This window comes from Convolutriloba macropyga, chromosome 11 (assembly GCF_964194025.1).
Source record: "Convolutriloba macropyga chromosome 11, txConMacr16.3, whole genome shotgun sequence".
Lineage (NCBI taxonomy): Eukaryota > Metazoa > Xenacoelomorpha > Acoela > Convolutidae > Convolutriloba > Convolutriloba macropyga.
The window spans coordinates 33,668,896-33,693,233 of NC_134478.1; the positions used below are offsets into that span (position 1 = coordinate 33,668,896).

Below are 24,338 nucleotides of genomic sequence, written 5' to 3' on the forward strand. Positions count from 1 at the left end.
TATTTCTACAAGGAACCAAATTAAAAGCAAAAAAATGGGCCAATTAGACGAAAAAACGGCTACAAACGGTTATCTATATGTGCAAATCAGTCAAAAACTACTTTTCAAAGTCAAAAAGTCATTCACTAAACGCAGCGCATGATCAAAAAACCTCTTTCGCTTAGAGAAAATCTGTTCACCAAGACAGCTTTTCTCACTTTTGCTTTTAGGTCAAAATGCCGCGTGAACAAATCTACTTCCTGTAAAAAAACATAGCCGGAAGAATTCCGGAAGCAACTCGAAGCGTCCAAAACTTCGCTAACAAAACCGTAATTGCAGCGGAAACCACTACCTTTTGTATTAAACCATTAACTCATTTCCTCTCCAGAACTGCTCTAAAAATTAGTGAAACTTAAACCACTGTCAACAAGAGAAACAAAATGCAGCAAAATTTTATATAATTGAAAACGTTTGGTAACGTTAAAAAATCCAAAATAATTACGGTGGACAAGAACCTGATAGTCTAAAAAAACTGGCAAGGTTATCAATAGCCCTAAAAAAATTCATGATTCTAATCTGAAAAATATCGCGAAAGCAAACGGCAGATAATGATCTTCGAAACTAAATTAAATCTTTTCAAAAAAGAAGGCTCAAATTAAGAATCAGAAAACACCTACAAATACACTTCTAATCACTGCGATTAAGACAAAAAACAACACACACATACTGTTGCTTTCTGTAAAAAAGCTAGACAACAAGATTTCATACGAAATCAAAAATAAAATTGATCATAGAAAAGACATAAGCAGCAGAAGAATATTCAAAGGCAAAAAATCGTTCAAATTAATACCAAGGCCGGCAGAAAGCTGCAGTAAATAGTCATAAGTGAAAATTTTGGAAAAAGCTTGCTATCAAACTCCCAGTACTGTCTTTGTTGAATGAAATCAATTGCACACCAAAGAAATGACGAAAATCTAAGAAAAAGCTGAAATCGTTCATTTTTTACAACTAAAAAAATCAAAATACCGAAAATAGATTTAGGTACCAGGACAAACCTAGAATGATACTAACTAGAATGTGAAGAATATGGGCACAATGTAAGGAACACCGTAACAAAACGACTTTCTTGATTTTTGAAAGTAAAAAATCAATTTAAAAAATTCAAGAAAAACGAAAACATTTCATTGTTCAGCATTCAAGACAGAAAAGATAACTAGTCATCCGATACAAAGATCTATCCTCCTGAAGAGACCAAAAAATAGGAAAAAGCAGAATTCATAAATAAGAAACATTGAAACAATTTGCAAAAAAAATGGTCAAAGAACTTTTAAGTTAAGACTGCATTTATGAAAAAGTTTTAATTGTTTTCTCAAAACTTAACGCCAAAAAATGATTGAATTTTTATTGAAACGATATTAAAGTCCCTCATGTTGCACAAAAACCTATTTCCAGCAATTACAACCAAAATACAAACGAAAAACTCACAAAAATCGGAAAAAACTACCAAAATCGGATTAGCATTTGTACAATTTTATGGAACAAAATTACATCGAGGTAGAAAGAGGCGTTGAGTATAGTAATTATCAAAAGGAACTGCCATATTAACGGATTTTTGACAAAAAGACGGTTAAAAGATCCGAAAATGAAGCGGAATTTCCGAGGTTGACATTTCAATATAGTATCGAATAAAATTTATTTCTACAAGGAACCAAATTAAAAGCAAAAAAATGGGCCACTTAGACGAAAAAACGGCTAAAAACGGTCATCTATATGTGCAATTCAGTCAAAAACTACTTTTCGAAGTCAAAAGTCATTCACTAAACGCAGCGCATGATCAAAAAACTTCTCCCGCTTAGCGATAATCTGTTCATCAAGACAGCTTTTCTCACTTTTGCTTTTAGGTCAAAAGGCCGCGTGAACAAATCTACTTCCTGTAAAAAAAACATAGCCGTAAGAATTCCGGAAGCGACTCGAAGCACCAAAACTTCACAAAAAGCTGAAGCCATTACCTTTTGTATTAAACCATTAACTCATTACCTCTCCGGGTCTGATCTAAAAATCGGTGAAATTTAAACCACTGTCACCAAGAGAAAGAAAATGCAGCAAACTTTTATTATTGAAAACGTTTGGTAACGTTAAAAAATTCTGAAATTTTTAGGATGATCAAAAAAATGAAAGCGTGACAAAACTGACAGGGCCATCAATTGCCCTCAGATAAATAATGATTCTAATCTCAAAAAGATCGCGAAAGCAAACGGCAGATAAAAACTTTTCAAAAAAGACAGGAAAGTCAAAATGATTAAAAAGTGCTCAAACTTAAGAACCAGAGAACCACTATAATTAGATTTCTAATCACGGCAATTAAGACAAAAATAATACATGATTCTTCCTTGTTGTATATATGCTAGACAACATGATTTCATACAAATTCAAAAAATTGAATTAATCATAGAAAAACAAAGCAACAGAATAATATTCAAAGGAAAAAAATCGTCTTAAAACAATACCAAGCCCGGAATAAAATTGCAATGAATAGTAATAAGTAGAAATGTTGGCAAAGACTTTCTAGCAAACTCTCAGTACTGCCTTATTTTGAATTAAATCAATTGCAAACCGAAGAAACCAAGATCTAAGAAAAAGCTGAATTCATTCAATTTTTCAACAACTGAAAAAATCAATATAACGAATATAAAAGTAGGTGCCAGGACAAAACTAGAATGATACAAACGAGAATGTGAAGAATATGGACACAATGTTAGGAACATTTTAACAAAAAAGACCAACTCTTGATTTTTGAAAGTTAAAAATCAAATTTAAAAAATCAAGAAAAGCGAGTACATTTCATTGATCAGCATTCGAGACATAGAAAAGACAACGAGTCATTCGAGACAAAAATCCAACTTGCTGAACAGAATAAAACAAGAAAAAGCAGAATTCAGACATACGAAACAATGAAACATTTTGCATAAAAGTGCTCAAAAAATATTTAAGACTGCATTTATGAAAAAAACTTATCTGTTTTTTCAAAACTTAACACCAAAATATGATTGAATTTTTATTGAAACGAAATTAGTCCCTCATGTTCCCCAAAATACTATTTCTAGTAATTAAAAGCAAAATACAAACAAAAAACAGAAAAAAAATTGGCAAAAAAACTACGAAAATCGGATTAGCAAATGCACAATTTTATGAAACAAAATTACATCGAGGTAGAAAGAGGCATTGAGTATATGAATTATCAAAGGGAAGTTGCCATATTAACTGATTTTTGACAAAAAAAAACAGCTAAAAGATCCAAAAATGAAGAAATTAATAGAAAAAAAGCCAAAAATTAACTAAAAAATCAAGAAATATGTGCCAATTTCGCATTTGAAACGCAATTTCCGGCTATGAAAAATACTGTGCTATCAATTTCCGGGGTTTACATTTCAACATAGCACCGATTAGAAATTATTTCTACAAAAAACCAAATTACAAGCAAAAAAATGGGCCACTTAGACGAAAAAACGGCTAAAAACGGTCATCTATATGTGCAATTCAGTCAAAAACTACTTTTCGAAGTCAAAAGTCATTCACTAAACGCAGCGCATGATCAAAAAACTTCTCCCGCTTAGCGATAATCTGTTCATCAAGACAGCTTTTCTCACTTTTGCTTTTAGGTCAAAAGGCCGCGTGAACAAATCTACTTCCTGTAAAAAAAACATAGCCGTAAGAATTCCGGAAGCGACTCGAAGCACCAAAACTTCACAAAAAGCTGAAGCCATTACCTTTTGTATTAAACCATTAACTCATTACCTCTCCGGGTCTGATCTAAAAATCGGTGAAATTTAAACCACTGTCACCAAGAGAAAGAAAATGCAGCAAACTTTTATTATTGAAAACGTTTGGTAACGTTAAAAAATTCTGAAATTTTTAGGATGATCAAAAAAATGAAAGCGTGACAAAACTGACAGGGCCATCAATTGCCCTCAGATAAATAATGATTCTAATCTCAAAAAGATCGCGAAAGCAAACGGCAGATAAAAACTTTTCAAAAAAGACAGGAAAGTCAAAATGATTAAAAAGTGCTCAAACTTAAGAACCAGAGAACCACTATAATTAGATTTCTAATCACGGCAATTAAGACAAAAATAATACATGATTCTTCCTTGTTGTATATATGCTAGACAACATGATTTCATACAAATTCAAAAAATTGAATTAATCATAGAAAAACAAAGCAACAGAATAATATTCAAAGGAAAAAAATCGTCTTAAAACAATACCAAGCCCGGAATAAAATTGCAATGAATAGTAATAAGTAGAAATGTTGGCAAAGACTTTCTAGCAAACTCTCAGTACTGCCTTATTTTGAATTAAATCAATTGCAAACCGAAGAAACCAAGATCTAAGAAAAAGCTGAATTCATTCAATTTTTCAACAACTGAAAAAATCAATATAACGAATATAAAAGTAGGTGCCAGGACAAAACTAGAATGATACAAACGAGAATGTGAAGAATATGGACACAATGTTAGGAACATTTTAACAAAAAAGACCAACTCTTGATTTTTGAAAGTTAAAAATCAAATTTAAAAAATCAAGAAAAGCGAGTACATTTCATTGATCAGCATTCGAGACATAGAAAAGACAACGAGTCATTCGAGACAAAAATCCAACTTGCTGAACAGAATAAAACAAGAAAAAGCAGAATTCAGACATACGAAACAATGAAACATTTTGCATAAAAGTGCTCAAAAAATATTTAAGACTGCATTTATGAAAAAAACTTCTGTTTTTTCAAAAACTTAACACCAAAAAATGATTGAATTTTTATTGAAACGAAACTAGTCCCTCATGTTCCCCAAAATACTTTTTCTAGTAATTAAAAGCAAAATAAACAAAAAACAGAAAAAAAATTGGCAAAAAAACTACGAAAATCGGATTAGCAAATGCACAATTTTATGAAACAAAATTACATCGAGGTAGAAAGAGGCATTGAGTATATGAATTATCAAAGGGAAGTTGCCATATTAACTGATTTTTGACAAAAAACAGCTAAAAGATCCAAAAATGAAGAAATTAATAGAAAAAAGCCAAAAATTAACTAGAAAATCAAGAAATATGTGCCAATTTCGCATTTGAAACGCAATTTCCGGCTATGCAAAATACTGTGCTATCGATTTCCGGGGTTTACATTTCAACATAGCACCGATTAGAAATTATTTCTACAAAAAACCAAATTACAAGCAAAAAAATGGGCCACTTAGACGAAAAAACGGCTAAAAACGGTCATCTATATGTGCAATTCAGTCAAAAACTACTTTTCGAAGTCAAAAAGTCATTCACTAAACGCAGCGCATGATCAAAAAACTTCTCTCGCTTAGCGATAATCTGTTCATCAAGACAGCTTTTCTCACTTTTGCTTTTAGGTCAAAAGGCCGCGTGAACAAATCTACTTCCTGTAAAAAAAACATAGCCGTAAGAATTCCGGAAGCGACTCGAAGCACCAAAACTTCACAAAAAGCTGAAGCCATTACCTTTTGTATTAAACCCTTAACTCATTACCTCTCCGGGTCTGATCTAAAAATCGGTGAAATTTAAACCACTGTCACCAAGAGAAAGAAAATGCAGCAAACTTTTATTATTGAAAACGTTTGGTAACGTTAAAAAGTTCTGAAATTTTTAGGATGATCAGAAAAAATTAGTTCACACTGCAATTTTACACGCTTTCGCTTTTAGGTCAAAACATCGTCTGAACGAATAGTACTTCTAAACCTTAAGAAAACCAATACTCCTCTTCGATTCGTAAAAAAAACCGAGAGAAAACCAATACTCCTGTTCGAGTCGTAAAAAAAACCAAGAGCACCGCAATATAGCTTCGCTCAACTTACAGCTTCGCAGCTATAATAAGTAAAACATACCCGGCAGATTGCCGGAAAATAGCCGCCGTTGATTCCAATAAGCATGATTGGGATTGAACGAATAGAATATATTGAAAAAAAAAATTTTTGTACAAAAATATTTTTTAAGTCCGATTTATTTTGATGGCATTTCGTAGTTGAACATACTTCTGTTTCTTAGAGAAAGGCTACAGGGGCTACTATCAACACCAATAAGCATTAGAGGTGGTAACTAAGACTTATAGGAACGACGTTCAAATAGCGGGCATCTAAAATTGGGCTTTATGGGTTTATCCCGTTTCTATTTCTGACTTCAATTTTTTATACCGACTCTGTTCATTTTGAATTGCTTTGCTTAGGAACTGATGTTCAAATTCACTTTTAGCAGAATGAGAGAAGAGAGAAACTAGCCTAGAGAAGTCAAAAAGATTTCACGCAAAATGTCGAAAAAGCGGCAAAATGGTAAAGCGAAAAAAAGTTTGACGAAGTAAAAAAAAATACGAGCGCAATAATAGCCGGCTGAGAAGATGAGGGCGGCTATTAAACAATAGCTGTGAAAAGTAAAGCGAATTTTTAGAAACACGACAAGTCTTGCAATCTCTTTAGCATTCAATCGCTTTTACCAATGAACTTTATTTCGAACGAAAGCAACTTCGGTCACTCAAAAATGACGAACTAAAGTGCTACTATAATGGGGCTAAAATTTCGTGCACAAGCTAAAATTTTCGCCAAGTGATGCAGGCACTCCAAATTAATGGCGCACTCGAACAAAACTAATCTCGTGCTTACCTGCCTCACGAAAAGTCTCCGAGATAAATTAAATTGAACGATAAAAATGTACGATATAATGATTTCCATTTTAAAGAATCACATCACATATATAGTTTCAAAGCATAAATTGAAATAATGTACAACATTTGTAAGATAAACTATATATATTTACATACTATTATCAGGGAAGTAAAATTTTAAACCCAAAAGAACAGGAACCAGAGCTAGTTTTAAACATAAGAGGAAGCAGCATCACAACGCAGATCCACTACTCTAGAACAAGCGGAATAAGATACTTGAGCTTTATAGTCCACTATATTTTGGTCTCAAATTTCTTTGTTAAACCACTTAGAGTTTTCGGACAAATATTTCTGGCATCGCCTAAGCATCATTAGTCAATACAATTTCATGTCAGGACCGGGAGGGCGGGAAATTCCGGTTGTTAACATTTGACATGATCGAAAAATTGACTTCGGTCGATTTCGATTGTCCTTCTCAATAGCATATGTATGATTGGAACTCCGGAGATCAAACCTCCGGGAAAGCACGTAGTAAAGGCATGTTCTGTTCATATCCATTACATCCATTAAAATTAACTGACAATTTGAATCCGTATTGCTTTAAAATTGTAAATTATGTTATTAACATTAGCACAAAGGGACACCACTGCCACGCAGTACGACGGTAGTACAATATGTTCATTGTGCATATTTGCCTATCTCCAGTTTCTTGGACACGACCCGGCTAGTTTGGAATATGAAGGAGTCAACTAGACTGGCTACAGTGAATACACCACCCACAATAGAGCACAACGCCGTGAGCAGGTGACCAATACTACGTGGTGTCTCGCGTAGCCTCACCATAATTGGAGAAAACTCGTATTGGAAGAAGGCTCCTGGTAGGCCATTAGAAAGTGCCTGAAACCAACATCCTCCTTTCATATTACAATTTCCTTACATTCGTTATATCTAAGTTAAGCTATTTTTTTCCAGACAATAGACATTTCCAATATTGTCAGGGAAAAGTTTATATATTCTCTAGTTGATTTTTCAACTTTCTTAACATTTCTGCACAAGGTTTCTGCAAAAATTCTGGACAAGACTTCAAAAATTCAAAGGTCATTATCACTTTCTAACAAAGAAAATTCTGGGGTGCATCTACAGATTCCGCACATTTAGAGGCTTTTGAGGAAGAAAAAAGCACTGCATTAGATTTTAGTTTTCAGATAAAGCTATTATTACTTTATTTTTATATAAGCTTAACCACTGATTATAGTCCTTATTGAACCAATTCAGTATTTCTTTCTAACTCATAATTATTCGACGAAAATCACTAAATGTTCACAAGTTAGATTTTACACACCGGAGTCTGTCATTTTTTTTTCTTGATAGTGTCATTAAAATTGGTGTGTTTTAACTTGGAATAGTAGTAACACCTGCCTTGAAGTCAATTTTGGAGGAGTGTTTAGTTACAGAGTACTGGTGAGTGTGGAGGCTTGAGCCATTGAGAGAGAGGTAGGAGGTAGGCACCAGTTTCACATAGTAAGTGTGCATTTGATTGATCTGAGAACAGACCACTGACGTCCCATCTAAACACAAAACGCTGTCTATAAACTTAAACCTTAGCCTTTTCACCCCTGATTTTAACGTGGTATTTTTTATCACACTCATGCCATTAACAAAATGATTTGCCATGTAATGATTCATACACTTTGTTATGGTTGGCAATAAAAGAAAAGTTTCCAGGATCTCACCGAGTGGGTTCTTCATGTCCGGGTAGACTTCTCCGAATGAGAGTGAGTGAATAACGTGAGTGGAGTTGAATTCCCGATTGGCTATCTTCTGGAAGTCGTGCACGTGACTATGCGACTGCTCGTAACTAGCACCTGGAATTGTTGAAAATTAAGCAGCCCTCAATTCTATATGAATTCTCTATTCACAAAGAATTAGTATAAGTGGTCGTAAACAGGCCCAAAAAAACAAGAGGTACTGTTTGCCAAAGTTTATTTGCTGGTTGGTTTCTGCCAGAAGTTTGAAAACAATGACTCGGTAAAAGAATAACAGTAAAGCAAAGTTACGAACTGGACATATCTCAGGTCGAACGACGCAAGGTTTGTTTGATCAGGTAAAAAGCACTAAATCACGGAATTGAACGAACAGAATCCATGCCTATCAAGCCCATTCCATTACGAGCAACGGAAAATTAATAACACTTAAGAACTTTTGATGATAGTAGTAGGAAACCTATACACCTGATATCATTTTTGGCTGAATTTACCCAAACATGTCCGATCATGCGCGCGGAAAGTTCTTAGCAATTATTCCCCACATGTTAAAATTGTTGCCTGAGTATTTAAAAGACATACCATAGCTCCATTTTAAGTAGACAGGTACCTTCTTTGTTTATAAAAGACATTTTCTCAAACTCTGCGGATGAAATCTCTTGACGGTTATTTCATTACTCTTAACTAATATTTCGTGAATCCGGGGAAACAAAAAACAAAACTACCATGTTTCTTATTGAATGACAGTTCGGAACTATTATTTTCTTCTTACTTGTGAAAGAAAAATTAAATAAATTGCATTTATGAAGCAAAGTTAGGAACAAACAATAAATTATTAATAACAAAGATCTAACAAGAGGGTCGGAACAATAAAAATCTAAAGATACAACATTCTGTTTTAGGTTAATGCTATTTTTTTTAAAATTGACCCGTTTAAAACTGCTTCTCTGTCAGTATCTTGGAAGTACATATATTTTTGTTGTCTGGGCATCTGTAAATTTCAGAAAAAAAATCAACGTAATCCTCTAATAGAGCTGTTATTGTCACAAGAGGCTCCTGCGCGGAGCAGTCACAGGTTTTTGTATCTCCTCGTGGATACCTCGTGAAAACCCCAACAGCGTTAGAGTTGGGCAGCTATCCTCTATTAGAGCTGTTATTGACAAAACAAGCCCTGAGCGGAGCACAGTCAGAGGTTGTTGTATCTCATGGTTGATACTTCATGAGACTCCCAACCGGGGTGGAGTTGGGCAACTATCCCCTATTAGAGCTGTTATTGTCAAAAGAAACCCTGCGCGGAGAAGTCACAGGTTGTCATCTCCTGGTCGGTACTGCACGAGACTCCCAACCGGGGTGGAGCTGGGCAGCGTCATCAATATTTAGCGCTGACTGAACAAGCCCTTTCTCTTTGCAGGCGGCTCTTCCTCTGATCCGAAATCGATATATGGAAATCTTGAGAACGGCTTTTCCATGGGAGCTCAGCCAAACTCAAGTATATCATAATCGGACTCAATTTTAGAAATTTGCCAGAAGTCGGGATCAGGTGGAGATTAGATTTCTTCCATATCATTATCCAGTTGTCCAGTTTAATCTCCGAAGGTTTCACACTCTTTCAACACAATATAGCACTTCAGAATCTTTTGAGAGGTTTTATCGGTTTTTGACCAAATTTATAGTGACCATATACATATGAGCAAATACCATCACTGAGATAGTAACGTTTATCATCGAAAGCGCTCAAAGCAATTTTGATAGTCTCTTATGTGAAGTCTGTGTTTGTCAGTAGTAGATGTAAGTAGTTTTCTCAGAGGTGCTTTGGATATGAGCACATCCTTGAACTTATTATAATGAAGTGTCTTTTTCAAAGGTTCGATCACAACTTTGGCACTTTGTTTGACCGTTTACACAGTCATTACAGAGTAGGCTTTTGGTTTTAGAAAAATAGCTTCAATCAAAATGTCAAATTTAATTATGGAAGATCCAAGATAGCAGAACCCAGATAAATTGTTTGTCCCCCTGATCTCTTCTGGCTAAGTGATCCCTGCAAGGTTTTCTCGAAATATGGTGAGCTTCTCAAAGTTGTATTTGTTGCAGCAGAATTTTGCTTTCTCCTCATTTTCAACAAACACTGTCTTGTATCGACATCTCAACTTTTCCATCGTCTTTCTGGAGCATGAATTGTTCAACAATTTGAAAGTTCTTTTCGAAAGCGCTGATACCAAGCTGTTGTCGCAACTACGTAATCTCGAAAGCTTAAAATTTTTGGTTAAAGATTGGAAACTTCAAAAATTCATTTGGTTTTTCATCTGAATGGGTGAGATTCAAATAATTCTAATTTGACTTCCATTTCGTCAACCTATCTTGAGAGCACCGCAAAAATATGACAGCACCAATACAAATAAATTCTTAGGATTCTAAAACAAATAGAGGTGTCATCTTTCAAAATAAAATATCTCTTGAAATTAATTATCCAAAAACATTTTGGGGAAAAACAGTTCAGTTGGAACAGTGGATAAATTATACAAAAGCATTTTAAACTAAGAAGTTAGAAAATTTCAACTGCTTCTTGATACAATACAAGAAAAGAATTCTCGCATGCAATCAAAAATATTCATTAGGCAAGAACAGTATAATGCAGGCCACTATAAACAAAAAAGATCCTTTGTTTTGAAGACAAGACCCAAATTGCGAACAAAATAGTTACATTTATCTCTACTTTTGTCAGATGTCATCAGAAAACTACTTTAAAACCTGGGTAAAAAAATGAATTGAAACACGCTGTAAAAAGATAGACAACTATTCAGTTCCCGGAAAATGCAAGAAACCAAAACCTCAAAATTTACATCAAACTTTATTACCAAAGAAATTCAGAATGCTATCAAACAACCTTTTTTTATGCTTATTGTTGACTATGTTAGCGAAAAGCTTCAATCCAAAAAGCAGCAACGGAGCAAAAAATGGAGAGCATTTTTGCACAGTTGAACTTCGCGCTCTCTCGAAAACATCTTCTAGCTGTCATATTGTCAGAAAATAGCCACAATAGCTTCGTAGAACTGCTATCTCAAAAAGATAGTAAAAGAAAGAGAGGAAAAAAATTTTAATCTTATACAGAGATGTTATATTTTGATTATGAATCTGTATAACTTATTGCTGCTTCTATTAGCTGCTCTTATATAACCTTCAATTAGAGTGACATACACTCACTTGGCCATATCTCTTTGAATTAAATTTAAAAACTCAATTTCAGAGCGAGGAAGTCATTTTTGACAGTGAGTGTGACCAAAAATTTAATCACGCGAATGAACAAAAAACTCGCTCCACTAAGAGTGAAAAATGACGTCACGCACGCAATTCAGTTGAAATTGCAGGAAAGAATGAACAAAAAACAAAGTTGAAGAGGTTCTGCCGTCATATGGTCGTAACAACAATCTTGACTACGAAAAAAAAAAGAAACAAAGAGAAGGCCAATAATAGTCACAGCTATCACCGTGCGGCTTTTAATAAAACAATAACAACTCGTTGACCCACTAATTAAATTTGTTCAACTGCCAGTCAAATCACTACAAATTTTATAGCACGTGTGGCATTTCGCTTTTCAGTTTCACTCTAACAACAAAATTACTGATGAAAAAGACACCTCGCCTCTTATACTATTGTTCGGGTCGTAAAACTGGGGCGTAAAAATAACCGACTGAGCCGCTGATGCGTGCATTAACTTTGCAAAATTTGGAAACGTAAAAAGCATTAAAATTGTCAACAATTATTAAAATTCAGCAAAAAGTGAAAAGTCCACCATTTGATATTCCAAACTTTTTCCGGAGGCAATTGATATGACAGCTGTGAGACGAGAAATACACATTTTTCAGGGCCCAACTCTGATATGAAAAACTGCACGACATCAGCCTATTCGGTTCCTAAATTCAGTTTCAACAGCAAAACTATTAACAAAAATATATTCTCTGCTGGCGTTCATAAAGATTAAGATATTAAGATTGATCATTATATAGTAGTCCTATATTGGCTTCTAAAGATGTTAGATTGACCTCAATTAATCAAATTAGAAGCTATTTAGAGAGCGAGATAAGTCAGTTATGATCAAAAATTTATCACACAGCTTAATTTAAAATTAATCGCCAATCAGTTTAAAAAAAGTGTCACGCACATACAAGTAGCAACAGAGCAGTGAAGTAGCGGCATGAAAAGATCAACAAAATTGAAGTTTTAGACGTGAAAAAATGTAAAACGAAAACGAGCGTCCGACGATGAAACAAAAACAAGAACCAAGATCACCACAGTATAGCTACGCTCAACTTACAGATTCACAGCTATAAAAATGAGTTTTCAAATTAACAGTTATTTTTATGGTTGTTGAGGAAAACTCTACCACAATTCAAGAGTTCAAAACTATAAATACGATACCTGTCAACTTTCAACAGCTGCACTCATGATAGATTCGCTGGGAGCTATTACTGACTCTATTTCTATATAAGTTCAATTTTACATCATCACTATCATTGAAGTCAAATTTCGCTCATCAGCACAAGTTTAAACCTACCAGGCGTGATGTGGAAATTGCCACTGATTTTGCTGACACGGAGCGCCCCTGAAAGTCGACAGCCCTCCTCTGGAACAACCTGGGGCTTCTCCTTCACACACTGTGTCACTCCAGTGTAGTCTCGAAGCGCCCACCCCTTCGCAAAGTACGCTTTCTTTATTTCCTAAAATTAACAATATTTGTAGCAGTGTTCCTGTTCAAATTATTGAGCAACTAAGCTGTTCGAAACTGCACGGCTTCTATGAACAATTAACAAATTACAACCGATTACTCTCAGATTACCAATAACTCTCAGAGGCGTTGATAGTAACAATTTTACGTCAAAATAGGCTCGCATCACGGTGAGAAGCAGATATAAACCAAAATAACGACGACTGAAAAGGGACCAAATGTGATGTGATGACAAAATTGCACCCTTCATCATGAATTTTTGCCATAGCAGTTGACCTCGCACTTCATAAATCACTATCCCCTTTAAAATTCCGAATGGATATAAGATCCCCGGGCAATCCCGTTTCTTTCAACGGGAAGTGAATTGGTTAGCTTAAAAAAGCCGTCAGATTAAACATACCCGGCAGATCGCACGGAAAATAGTCACCATCGATTCCCGTAACCCCAAATAGGATTAAAAGAGGATATGAATTAATATCAATACCAATGAAGATTAGACCTGGTACCTAAGCCCAATTAAAACCAAATTCAAATACTGGGCATCTAAAATTAGTCTTCTTTATGGTTTATCCTGTTGCTATTCTTTATTTCGTTTTTCGATACTGACGTTTTTCGACACTGACTCTGCGCAATTTAGATTGCTTCGCTGAACAATTGCCTTTAAAAAGCACTTTGAGCAGAATTAGGTAAGAGTGAAACTAGCCTAGAGAATTCAAATAAGATTTCGCGCGCAATCTTGAACAAGCTGTGAACTGAAGTGCAGCGGATACTTTTTTTGACAAAGTAAAAGAAAAAACACAGCCGCAAGACTCTAGAACCAACTAAAGTATCAATTCACTTAGGTCTCACCCAACTTATCACTACTTGATGATGCAAATCAACATGAAACAAAAAATGAAAAATCGAAATCAGTAATATTTTCCATAAAAGTTTTCATCAGATGCGACTAAAAAAAATCTGCAAGAAATCAAGCGATCGCTGAAGTTCACATTCGTTCACTTAACAACAAATTAATGATAGCAAAAAAAGTTACATTCAAAGGAGACTGAGAAAAGGGAAAAGAAACGAAGAACCAAAAATCTAATAAAACAATAAAAAAAACTATCAAAATGCTCCGTCCCAACTTCAAAGTAATCGTTCTGTAAGTACCTTAAGAAATTCACTCGTCAATCACTGACCAACCCACCACACGCTCTGAACAACAATAAAAATAGGTAAAACCATCATAGTAAAAACCAATCATTTCTTGTTTAGGTGAAAACTGCTTTTTCTAACAATCTGTCTTAAAAGAATCATCGAATATTTTAGGATAAAAGATTGAACAGAACAAAAGCTATTGCAAAACCGGAAGGTGATATAATTTACTCAATTTCTGAGTAAATCAGTCAAAATTAATAACAATCAACCAAAACTAATACTAAACATAACCGACTAACGTCGGGCAAAATGCTCTCAAACGACCGGCGAGCAGTTGGCTCCGTCAGTAGCTAGCCATGGTTTAGTGAGGCTAGCTTTAGCTTAATTGAAGGGGCGTGAGGTGATCAATTTCTAAGAACCGCCCATCACACCATAAGAATAAGTCTCTAGAAGTTCTGTGAATCGTATTCTTGAAGACTAGCGAGCTGAAAAGCTCTAAGAGAACTTAATGCTCACTGGTGGCTACCTCTTTGTCCGGTTTCTCAGGACGAAAAGTCAAATGGGTCAGACAAATAATCGGTCAAGCGAAAAATCGCATAAAAAGACCAACATGATTAATATAATTGTTACAAACTTCGGTTGAGAGCAATTAAAAAAAAATTCCTAAAAAATGTTAGTAAAGTCACTTATGATTTAACATTTCTATTATAACTCAGCATTAATGAGGGTAATAGATGATGAGATCACGCCACATAACAGCAGCTGTGCGCCATCATCAAAAGAGTTAAGGAGAGAGAGAGAGATAAAGTGAGATAAAACGTGAACAAAAAAGAGGATGAAAAACCCCAACCCACAAAGGGAGCTAGGAAAATTTTCCATGATTCGACTCTGCATCTGCGACAAGGCGTTTTCTAGCCTTGTTAGTAATTAAATCATATAGAAAAATACATAAGTGCAAAATTAAATAGAAAAGTTTCCTGATTTCGCAGTGAAAAAAGTTCAAAACCATTTTTTTGTCCCTGGAGTTCTGTCATGTAACCCATCTGCAAGAATTAAAAAGTTTCGCTGGCCAGTAACGATAGTTAAACTCTAAGAATTTTAAAAACAATTGCAAATTTTACCAAAATCATGCAAAAATTCGATATAAAATCTTCAGAAACATGTCATTGTCCCAAGAGACCATACAGCAACCCTATCTCAAGCCTTGAATAGTTTCACTGGCTCATAAAAATTATAAAATGTGATCATGAAATTTGAAAATTAATTTTCTCAAAATCGTACTGAAAGCCATTCCATTAACTCTAAAAACTATGCAATAGGTTATCATTAAACCTTTGAGGAGGTCCCTGGGCCACTGGTGCCGGAAAATATTTAAAAAATGAAAAATAAATAAAAAAAAAGCTTGACAAAATTGAAAAAATGTTTTTTTTTAAAAATTGCTTATATTTGGGATATTAAAACCATGAAGAAGATTCAATTACATCTAGAAACTATGCAGTAACCTATTATCAAACCCTAGAGGATGTTATGTGGCTCTTAACGCTGGAGTAACCTAAAAATAGAAAAATTTTCAAAAAACTTAAAACATTGCAAGTTTTATCAAAAAATTGCTAAAATTTGTATTATTGAAAAGTTGAAAACTAATCCATGGCCAAAAAAATTAGGTAACTTAATATCAAACCCTCAAGAAGGTTTTCTAGCCCCTGGGACACGAAAACCTTGAATAAGGACTATAAATATCGAAAAAATTGAAATTGAAAATTTTGTCAAAAAAATGCTACTTCGTGATGCTAAAATGTTGAAAACTATTCCATTAAAACTAGAAAGTAAACAGTAATCTATTATCAAACCCTGGAGGAGCTTTCTTGACACCTAGGATTTAAACTGACAAAAATTCAAAATTTGAAATTGTGAAATTTAGTATAATTTTTCGTGCTTCTGTTTGGAGTACCAAAACACATAGCTCATAAGTACTTTATCTTGCAAAAGAGCTTTATCAACTTTAATCAGCCTCAGTTTTAGAGTGGTCCAATGAAAAAATCAAAGAATGACGAAAAACACAAAAAATTGTATTTACGGGCTCAAAAACTGACCTTTTAACCTTAAACTACGGCCTTCCCAGTAGCTTCACCACACTAAGCACGAAAAGTCAAATGGGTCAGACGAAAAATTGGTCACGCAAAAATTGCATTAAAAAAGACCAACAGGGCTAATATAATTGCTACAAACATTGTTTGAGAGCAATTAATAACACTTAAAACTGCCTCTTATTAAAGAAATGATCAAATGGGCAAACAATAGGGAGGCTCCTTTCTAATGTGGGCTGCTTCACCTGAAGGGCCGATACTGATCGCTGCTAGAGAGGGGCTTTTAAAACTACTTTCAACAGAGAACTGTCGCTTGCTAATTTTAGTCACTCAAAATGTAAAAAGAGCTAATTAGAATACAAAAACTGAAGAAGTGCAAAACCGTTAATCGAAAAGCCGAAAAGTCTCTAAATTAAGGCTCACAAAAATTCACACGACTAAAATTAATGCTTCAAACATCGTTCGCTTGCACTAAAACCAATATAGCCGGCCGATGGCCGGAAAAAAGCCGCCGTTGACGCGCAAGAAGCACATCGGGATTGAAACGAAAAAAAAACAGAAATTGAAATATTTCCTAAGTTTCAAAAATTGTTCTAATTCAGTGTGGTTTCAGTTAGATTCTAAATCTATACATGCTTCAGATTCTAAACTGAAGGCTATTCAGCATAATACTAATATCAGCTAGCAATCGCTCTAATGAACTTTGATAACCTAATGCTCTATGACTTAATGACCAGTCTTATCGGTTCATCCCGTTTCCTTTGATTCTGCTCTGTTGACATTTACCGTATTCACTACATTGCGTAATTCAATACGTGAAAGAATTTACAATCCATTCAGTTGAAAGAGTGAGAGGTATGTCAGAAGTCAAACGTGAAAATTTTGACTTTTGTAAGACCAAAAACGTGACCACAAGGTAAAGCGAATGAAAAAACAAAGCAGGACAATTCCTGACGTAAAATTCAAGGAATTTTCATTGATTAAAAAACAACTAGACCTAGAACGGAGAATAAGTGAATTGAGAAAACCCTTTCTTAAAAATAAGATCAAAAAAACTAAAAAAAAACATAGCTTGCCAGAAAACAGCCGCAATAGCTTCGTAGATCTGCAAGCAGTCTAAAAAAAGTAAAAACGACAGACCAAAGAATATTAGTCTTTTCATTGAAGGTTGGGACGTTATATTTTGACTAAGAATATGAATAGGTGATTGCTGCCTCGATTAGGTGCTCTCAAATAACCGCCATTTAGAGTGACACACATTCACTTGATCTCATCTCTTTGAATTAAAATAAATAAAAGTCAATTTCAAAGTCAGGAAGTTATTTTTGAGAGTGAGGTAAGTCACGTGTGACCAGAACTTTAATCAAGCGAACGAACAAAACTTGCTCCACTAGGACCCAAAAATGACGTCACGCACGCACTTCAGTAGAAAGTGCATGAAAGAATGAACAAAAAGCAGATTTGAAGAGATTGTTACGTCAAATCTTTGACGCCGAAATAAAAAAGAACAAAGAGAAGGCCAAAAATAGCCCCAGCTATCGCCGTGCCGCTATTAAAAACAACATCAATGTCAAAATGCCGCACGTGAACAAAACACCACTAGCGAGAAATGGAAATTTGGTGCAGACAAAAAAAACTAGTCCTAGAATTAACAACGAATAGATTGGGAAGACCATTTAGAAAAATCCGATAGAAAAAACACTAAATATGAAAATTAAATTGCCTCATGTGAACAAAAAATCACTAGCGAGAAAGCGAATTTTTGTTCAGACACCGTTTTTTAACTCTACTTTAAAATTATAGTGAAAAAATTTCACGCCAGAATAACCACTCGCTTTTTCGCTCCACTTCTTGTTCCGGCGTTACCAAATTCAATATTCCAATTTGACTTCAAAAATCACGAAATAGTGTGAACAGATCTTAAAAAATAAACATAACCACTAAACGTAGGAAGAATTGCTCTCGAACGACTAGTGGGAGCTCTAATCAATTGCAGCCTGCTTCAGTCGGGGGGGGGGGGGGGGGGAGGAGCATAAATGGGTCTAAAAAGTTCAAAACTTTCCTAAGTTTCAAAAATTGTTCTAATTCAGTGTGGTTTCAGTTAGATTCTAATCTATACATGCTTCAGATTCTAAACTGAAGGGTATTCAGCATAATACTAATACCAGCTAGCAATCGCTCTAATGAACTTTGATAACCTAATGCTCTATGACTTAATGACCAGTCTTATCGGTTCATCCCGTTTCCTTTGATTCTGCTGTTGACATTTACCGTATTCACTACATTGCGTAATTCAATACGTGAAAGAATTTACAATCCATTCAGTTGAAACAGTGAGAGGTATGTCTGAAGTCAAACGTGAAAATTTTGACTTTTGTAAGACCAAAAACGTGACCACAAGGTAAAGCGAATGAAAACACAAAGCAGGACAATTCCTGACGTAAAATTCAAGGAATTTTCATTGATTAAACAACAACTAGACCTAGAACGGAGAATAAGTGAATTGAGAAAACCCTTTCTTAAAAATAAGATCAAAAAAACTAAAAAAAACATAGCTTGCCAGAAAACAGCCGCAATAGCTTCGTAGATCTGCAAGCAGTCTAAAAAAAGTAAAAAAGACAGACCAAAGAATATTAGTCTTTTCATTGAGGGTTGAGATGTTATATTTTGACTAAGAATATGTATAGGTGATTGCTGCCTCGATTAGGTGCTCTCAAATAACCGTCATTTAGAGTGACACACATTCACTTGATCTCATCTCTTTGGATTAAAATAAATAAAAAACAATTCCAAAGTCAGGAAGTTATTTTGAGAGTGAGGTTAAGTCGCGTGTGACCAAAACTTTAATCCAGCGAATGAACAAAACTCTCTCCACTAGGAGTCAAAAATGACGTCACGCACGCACTGCAGCAGAAATTGCATGAACGAATGAACAAAAAGCAGATTTGAAGAGATTGTTACGTCAAATCTTTGACGCCGAAATAAAAAAGAACAAAGAGAAGGCCAACAATAGCCCCAGCTATCGCCGTGCCGCTATTAAAAACAACATCAATATCAAAATGCCGCATGTGAACAAAACACCACTAGCGAGAAATGGAAATTTGGTGCAGACAAAAAAACTAGTCCTAGAATTAACAATGAATAGATTGGGAAAACCAATTAGAAAAATCCGATCGAAAAAACACTAAAGATGAAAATGAAATTGCCTCATGTGAACAAAAATCATTAGCGAGAAATGGAAATTTGGTGCAGACAAAAAAAACTAGTCCTAGAATTAACAACGAATAGATTGGGAAGACCATTTAGAAAAATCCGATCGAAAAAACACTAAATATGAAAATTAAATTGCCTCATGTGAACAAAAAATCACTAGCGAGAAAGCGAATTTTTGTTCAGACACCGTTTTTTAACTCTACTTTAAAATTATAGTGAAAAAATTTCACACCAGAAAAACCACTCGCTTTTTCGCTCCACTTCTTGTTCCGGCGTTACCAAATTCACTATTCAAATTTGACTTCAAAAATCATGAAATCATGAAATAGTGTGAACAGATCTTAAAAATAAACATAACCACTAAAAGTAGGAAGAATTGCTCTCGAACGACTAGTGGGAGCTCTAATCAATTTCAGCCTGCTTCAGTCGGGGGGGGGGGGGGAGCCTAAATGGGTCTAAAAAGTTCAAAACTTTCCTAAGTTTCAAAAATTGTTCAAATTCAGTGTGGTTTCAGTTAGATTCTAAATCTATACATGCTTCAGATTCTAAACTGAAGGCTATTCAGCAGAATACTAATATCAGCTAGCAATCGCTCTAATGAACCTTGATAACCTAATGCTCTATGACTTAATGACCAGTCTTATCGGTTCATCCCGTTTCCTTTGATTCTGCTCTGTTGACATTTACCGTATTCACTACATTGCGTAATTCAATACGTGAAAGAATTTACAATCCATTCAGTTGAAACAGTGAGAGGTATGTCAGAAGTCAAACGTGAAAATTTTGACTTTTGTAAGACCAAAAACGTGACCACAAGGTAAAGCGAATGAAAACACAAAGCAGGACAATTCCTGACGTAAAATTCAAGGAATTTTCATTGATTAAACAACAACTAGACCTAGAACGGAGAATAAGTGAATTGAGAAAACCCTTTCTTAAAAATAAGATCAAAAAAACTAAAAAAAACATAGCTTGCCAGAAAACAGCCGCAATAGCTTCGTAGATCTGCAAGCAGTCTAAAAAAAGTAAAAAAGACAGACCAAAGAATATTAGTCTTTTCATTGAGGGTTGAGATGTTATATTTTGACTAAGAATATGTATAGGTGATTGCTGCCTCGATTAGGTGCTCTCAAATAACCGTCATTTAGAGTGACACACATTCACTTGATCTCATCTCTTTGGATTAAAATAAATAAAAAACAATTCCCAAGTCAGGAAGTTATTTTGAGAGTGAGGTAAGTCGCGTGTGACCAAAACTTTAATCCAGCGAATGAACAAAACTCTCTCCACTAGGAGTCAAAAATGACGTCACGCACGCACTTCAGCAGAAATTGCATGAACGAATGAACAAAAAGCAGATTTGAAGAGATTGTTACGTCAAATCTTTGACGCCGAAATAAAAAAGAACAAAGAGAAGGATGCCGCATGTGAACAAAACACCACTAGCGAGAAATGGAAATTTGGTGCAGACAAAAAAAACTAGTCCTAGAATTAACAATGAATAGATTGGGAAAACCATTTAGAAAAATCCGATCGAAAAAACACTAAAAATGAAAATTAAATTGCCTCATGTGAACAAAAAATCACTAGCGAGAAAGCGAATTTTTGTTCAGACACCGTTTTTTTAACTCTACTTTAAAATTATAGTGAAAAAATTTCACGCCAGAAAAACCACTCGCTTTTTCGCTCCACTTCTTGTTCCGGCGTTACCAAAATCACTATTCCAATTTGACTTCAAAAATCACGAAATAGTGTGAACAGATCTTAAAAAATAAACATAACCTACTAAACGTCGGAAGAATTGCTCTCGAACGACTAGTGGGAGCTCTAATCAATTGCAGCCTGCTTCAGTCGGGGGGGGGGGGAGCCTAAATGGGACTAAGAAGTTCAATAGTGGGCTTCAAATAACCACATTAGAGGTTAAAGTTAAAAAAATGGCACCAGTTTCGACGCACTTTTCATTTGACTTTTAGTATTAAATTGTCGCCAATTGAATTCAGCTGCTTGAAATTCTGAATGAGAGAGAATTTTAGATCACGTGAAACGCAAAAAGTCAAGGGCGTAAAAGTCACTCGAAGTCAAAATTGTTAAGCGAAAATTTTGCATTAAAAAAAGACACACACGTTTACAATAATTGCTATGAACTTCATTCAAGAGCAATTAAAAAAAAGACCACTACAATTCAAATTATTTGAATTGTAAAAAAAGACAGCGCCCCAATACAATTCAAATTCTTTGAATTGTAAAACAGGAAAGCACCTAAATAATAGCCGTTTGAGAGGCTGCCGGCGGCTATTAATAAAGAATTAAGCAATGGCAAATACACTCAACATCCAAAGCAAGTTGCCACCCTGTAGTTTTAGGAAAAGTTCAATTCTATCATATGGTTAGATTTCGAAAGAAACATTCAGACAATTGCTCCCCTACACTAGTGGTCTCGTCTACCTAAGAAATTTAGATAGTCTGCAATAGTATATTACTAGATACGCCAAAGTAAAGTTGATGAATTCCATCCAAACTTCACAGTAAAAACAAAGTGAGATGTTTTCAAGTTTGATTGAGTTTGCATATGCATGAAAGATTTGAGAAAAATGACAAAAAGTTTTGATTTTGTGACAACTTTCATTTTCGTGTTAAAGTTGGATGGATTCATCGACTTCACTTTTGGGTATCAGCTAACATACCAATGTGGATTATCTGAATTTAATAGATAGCCGAGACACAACTAGTGCACTGTAACAGCGAAGCAGTGGTATAAAAGTTGTTTTCGCGTGATCACAAGTTGGCGCAATACCAGGTCAAAAATTAAACTAATTTCAGCATACAATTAAAAAGCCTCCCCTCTATCTAATCAGTCATTATCGTTTTTCACAACGCCTTTAGTAAAAAAAACAGAATTCACGTAGTTTTGTTGCTTCACTTGTTTATATTAAATGCACATTTTTAATGCCTGAAAGAACCCATAATTACTGTGAAAGTTGTTCTGAGAGCAATTACAAAAGACGCGTTTAAGAGGCGTTTGAGTAGCAATTGTACCTTGCCAGTGCAATGATTACTTTCAATTGTTTACGCAAATATTACTGGTAACATCAAACTTGCGTTCAGAATTTTTCCTCTTCGCGAAATCTTGCCAAGAATTCTAGAACATCCTTCTACGCCATACATATACGTACATCACAAGTATTGCAGCATTTGTAGACGTCTGACTCTGCGCCGTAGCAGCTGCCACAAGCGCTCTTGCCCACTTCGCTCCCTGTTTTCTCTTTCCCAGTGTCATTGCTACCACCATCAGCAGCTGCAACAGTGGTCACGGGAGGTTTCATTCTAACAGGCTCCTTCTCTTTTTCATTACCCATCAAGTCTAAAATAAGCAACAGTTCAGTACAAATAAACGCACAATGTATTTAGGAGGTGTAGCTTAAAATTTTTTTAAGGGTGCAAACTTACGACCTCTTAGGCGTTCGAATTCGCGAGCTCCAGTACTGCAGCCGGACATCTTAACCACTAAGCAATAACGTCTTTGCTACTCAATCTCCTTTATGTCAGCAAAAAAATTTTATTTCGGAATGTGAACAATTGAGATGACACAAAAATTAAGAAGTCAATTGGAAGTGAAGGTTACTCTAGAACAAGTGCAAAAACGGTCAAGCAAAAATGTTGCATATACGAAACGCATAAAATTGCATTAATGATACGCAAAAATTTTGCTGAAAACAAAAATTGTGAAAATTGAAGCAAATTTTAAAAAAAACAGAGCACAAGTCTTGAGCTAAAATTCAAAGAACTTTGACGGACCAATGCAAGAGACCTAAAAATGACCAGCAATAAAATTTGAAAAAATTCGAAACATAGCCGGCAGATTGCCGGAAAATTGCCGCGATAGACGCTTGTAGCCTTCCATGAATTGAAACAACTAAAGAAACAAGATAGGCAGATTGACCAAAAGTCCTTTAGTAGACCACTAGATTTTTTGGATTAGATACGTACTGTCAATTTTATGACACAGACGGTCTATAAAGAAAAAGCTCCATAAGAATTTTTTCAAAATTGATAATCAAAATCAAAAACTGAAGACTAATACTCAAGAATTAGGGCATAAAAGTTTGGCACCACTTAGATGCACACTATTGATCTTTAACTAGTAAATGTTCATAAAAATTAAAGTTCAGAAGTCATTTTTTAGTGAGGTAAGTCACGCAATTGACCTAAAAGCAGAAATGACGTCACGATAAGACGAAGCAATGACCTAAAAGCAGAAATGACGTCACGGTAAGAAAAAACAAGAATCTGTTAGGCGAAGTAAAAAAAAATTAGAGGCGCCATAAAAGCCGCCTGGAATTGCTGATGCGGCTATTAATAAAAGAATAGCAATAAAACAGTTAACGCATAAACCGATTGTCATTGCACGAATTGCTCTAACGATACAAGAGATGTCAACTTTCTTTATAGCTATCTTACGCTTAGAGAAGCTAGTTGTAAGAGGCGGCAGATAATTGGCAGTGGGATCCGAACCAACAAAATTGCTCCTTACACGTGGGTTTTCTGCCGCCTCGGCAATTTTGATGCCCCTTATATTTAGAGCTTACAAAGGATAAGAGTTGAGTTACATTAAACTTTGAGTTAAAAAATTGCGGCCTAAAAAACATTCTCTAGCGACATTTCGTTTCGGCGAAAACAGAATCCCCATTCAAATTGGACTTCAAAAAGCATCAAAAGGTGTGAACAGATCTTTAAAAAAACTACAGTCCTAAAATATTGGAATA

The 24,338-nt window shown here is 35.0% G+C and overlaps 3 protein-coding genes across 3 annotated transcripts in view; all 3 read right to left on the reverse strand.

Moving 5' to 3' along the window:
• LOC142349906 (uncharacterized) overlaps positions 1-24,338 on the reverse strand; it is a 419,533-nt gene that overhangs the window by 20,905 nt on the left and 374,290 nt on the right. The window lies entirely within an intron of this gene.
• LOC142349904 (uncharacterized) overlaps positions 1-24,338 on the reverse strand; it is a 412,979-nt gene that overhangs the window by 13,226 nt on the left and 375,415 nt on the right. The window lies entirely within an intron of this gene.
• The window catches only part of LOC142349900 (endoplasmic reticulum-Golgi intermediate compartment protein 3-like), a 393,083-nt gene continuing 375,412 nt past the window's right edge, over positions 6,668-24,338 (reverse strand). Inside the window, exons 4-8 of the mRNA XM_075401746.1 lie at positions 22,749-22,936; positions 12,968-13,130; positions 8,386-8,517; positions 8,072-8,220; positions 6,668-7,549 (exon numbers count right to left, since the gene is read on the reverse strand). Of these exons, the coding sequence (XP_075257861.1) occupies positions 7,331-7,549; positions 8,072-8,220; positions 8,386-8,517; positions 12,968-13,130; positions 22,749-22,936 (851 nt within the window). The 3' untranslated portion in view covers positions 6,668-7,330. The remainder of the gene's footprint in view (positions 7,550-8,071; positions 8,221-8,385; positions 8,518-12,967; positions 13,131-22,748; positions 22,937-24,338) is intronic.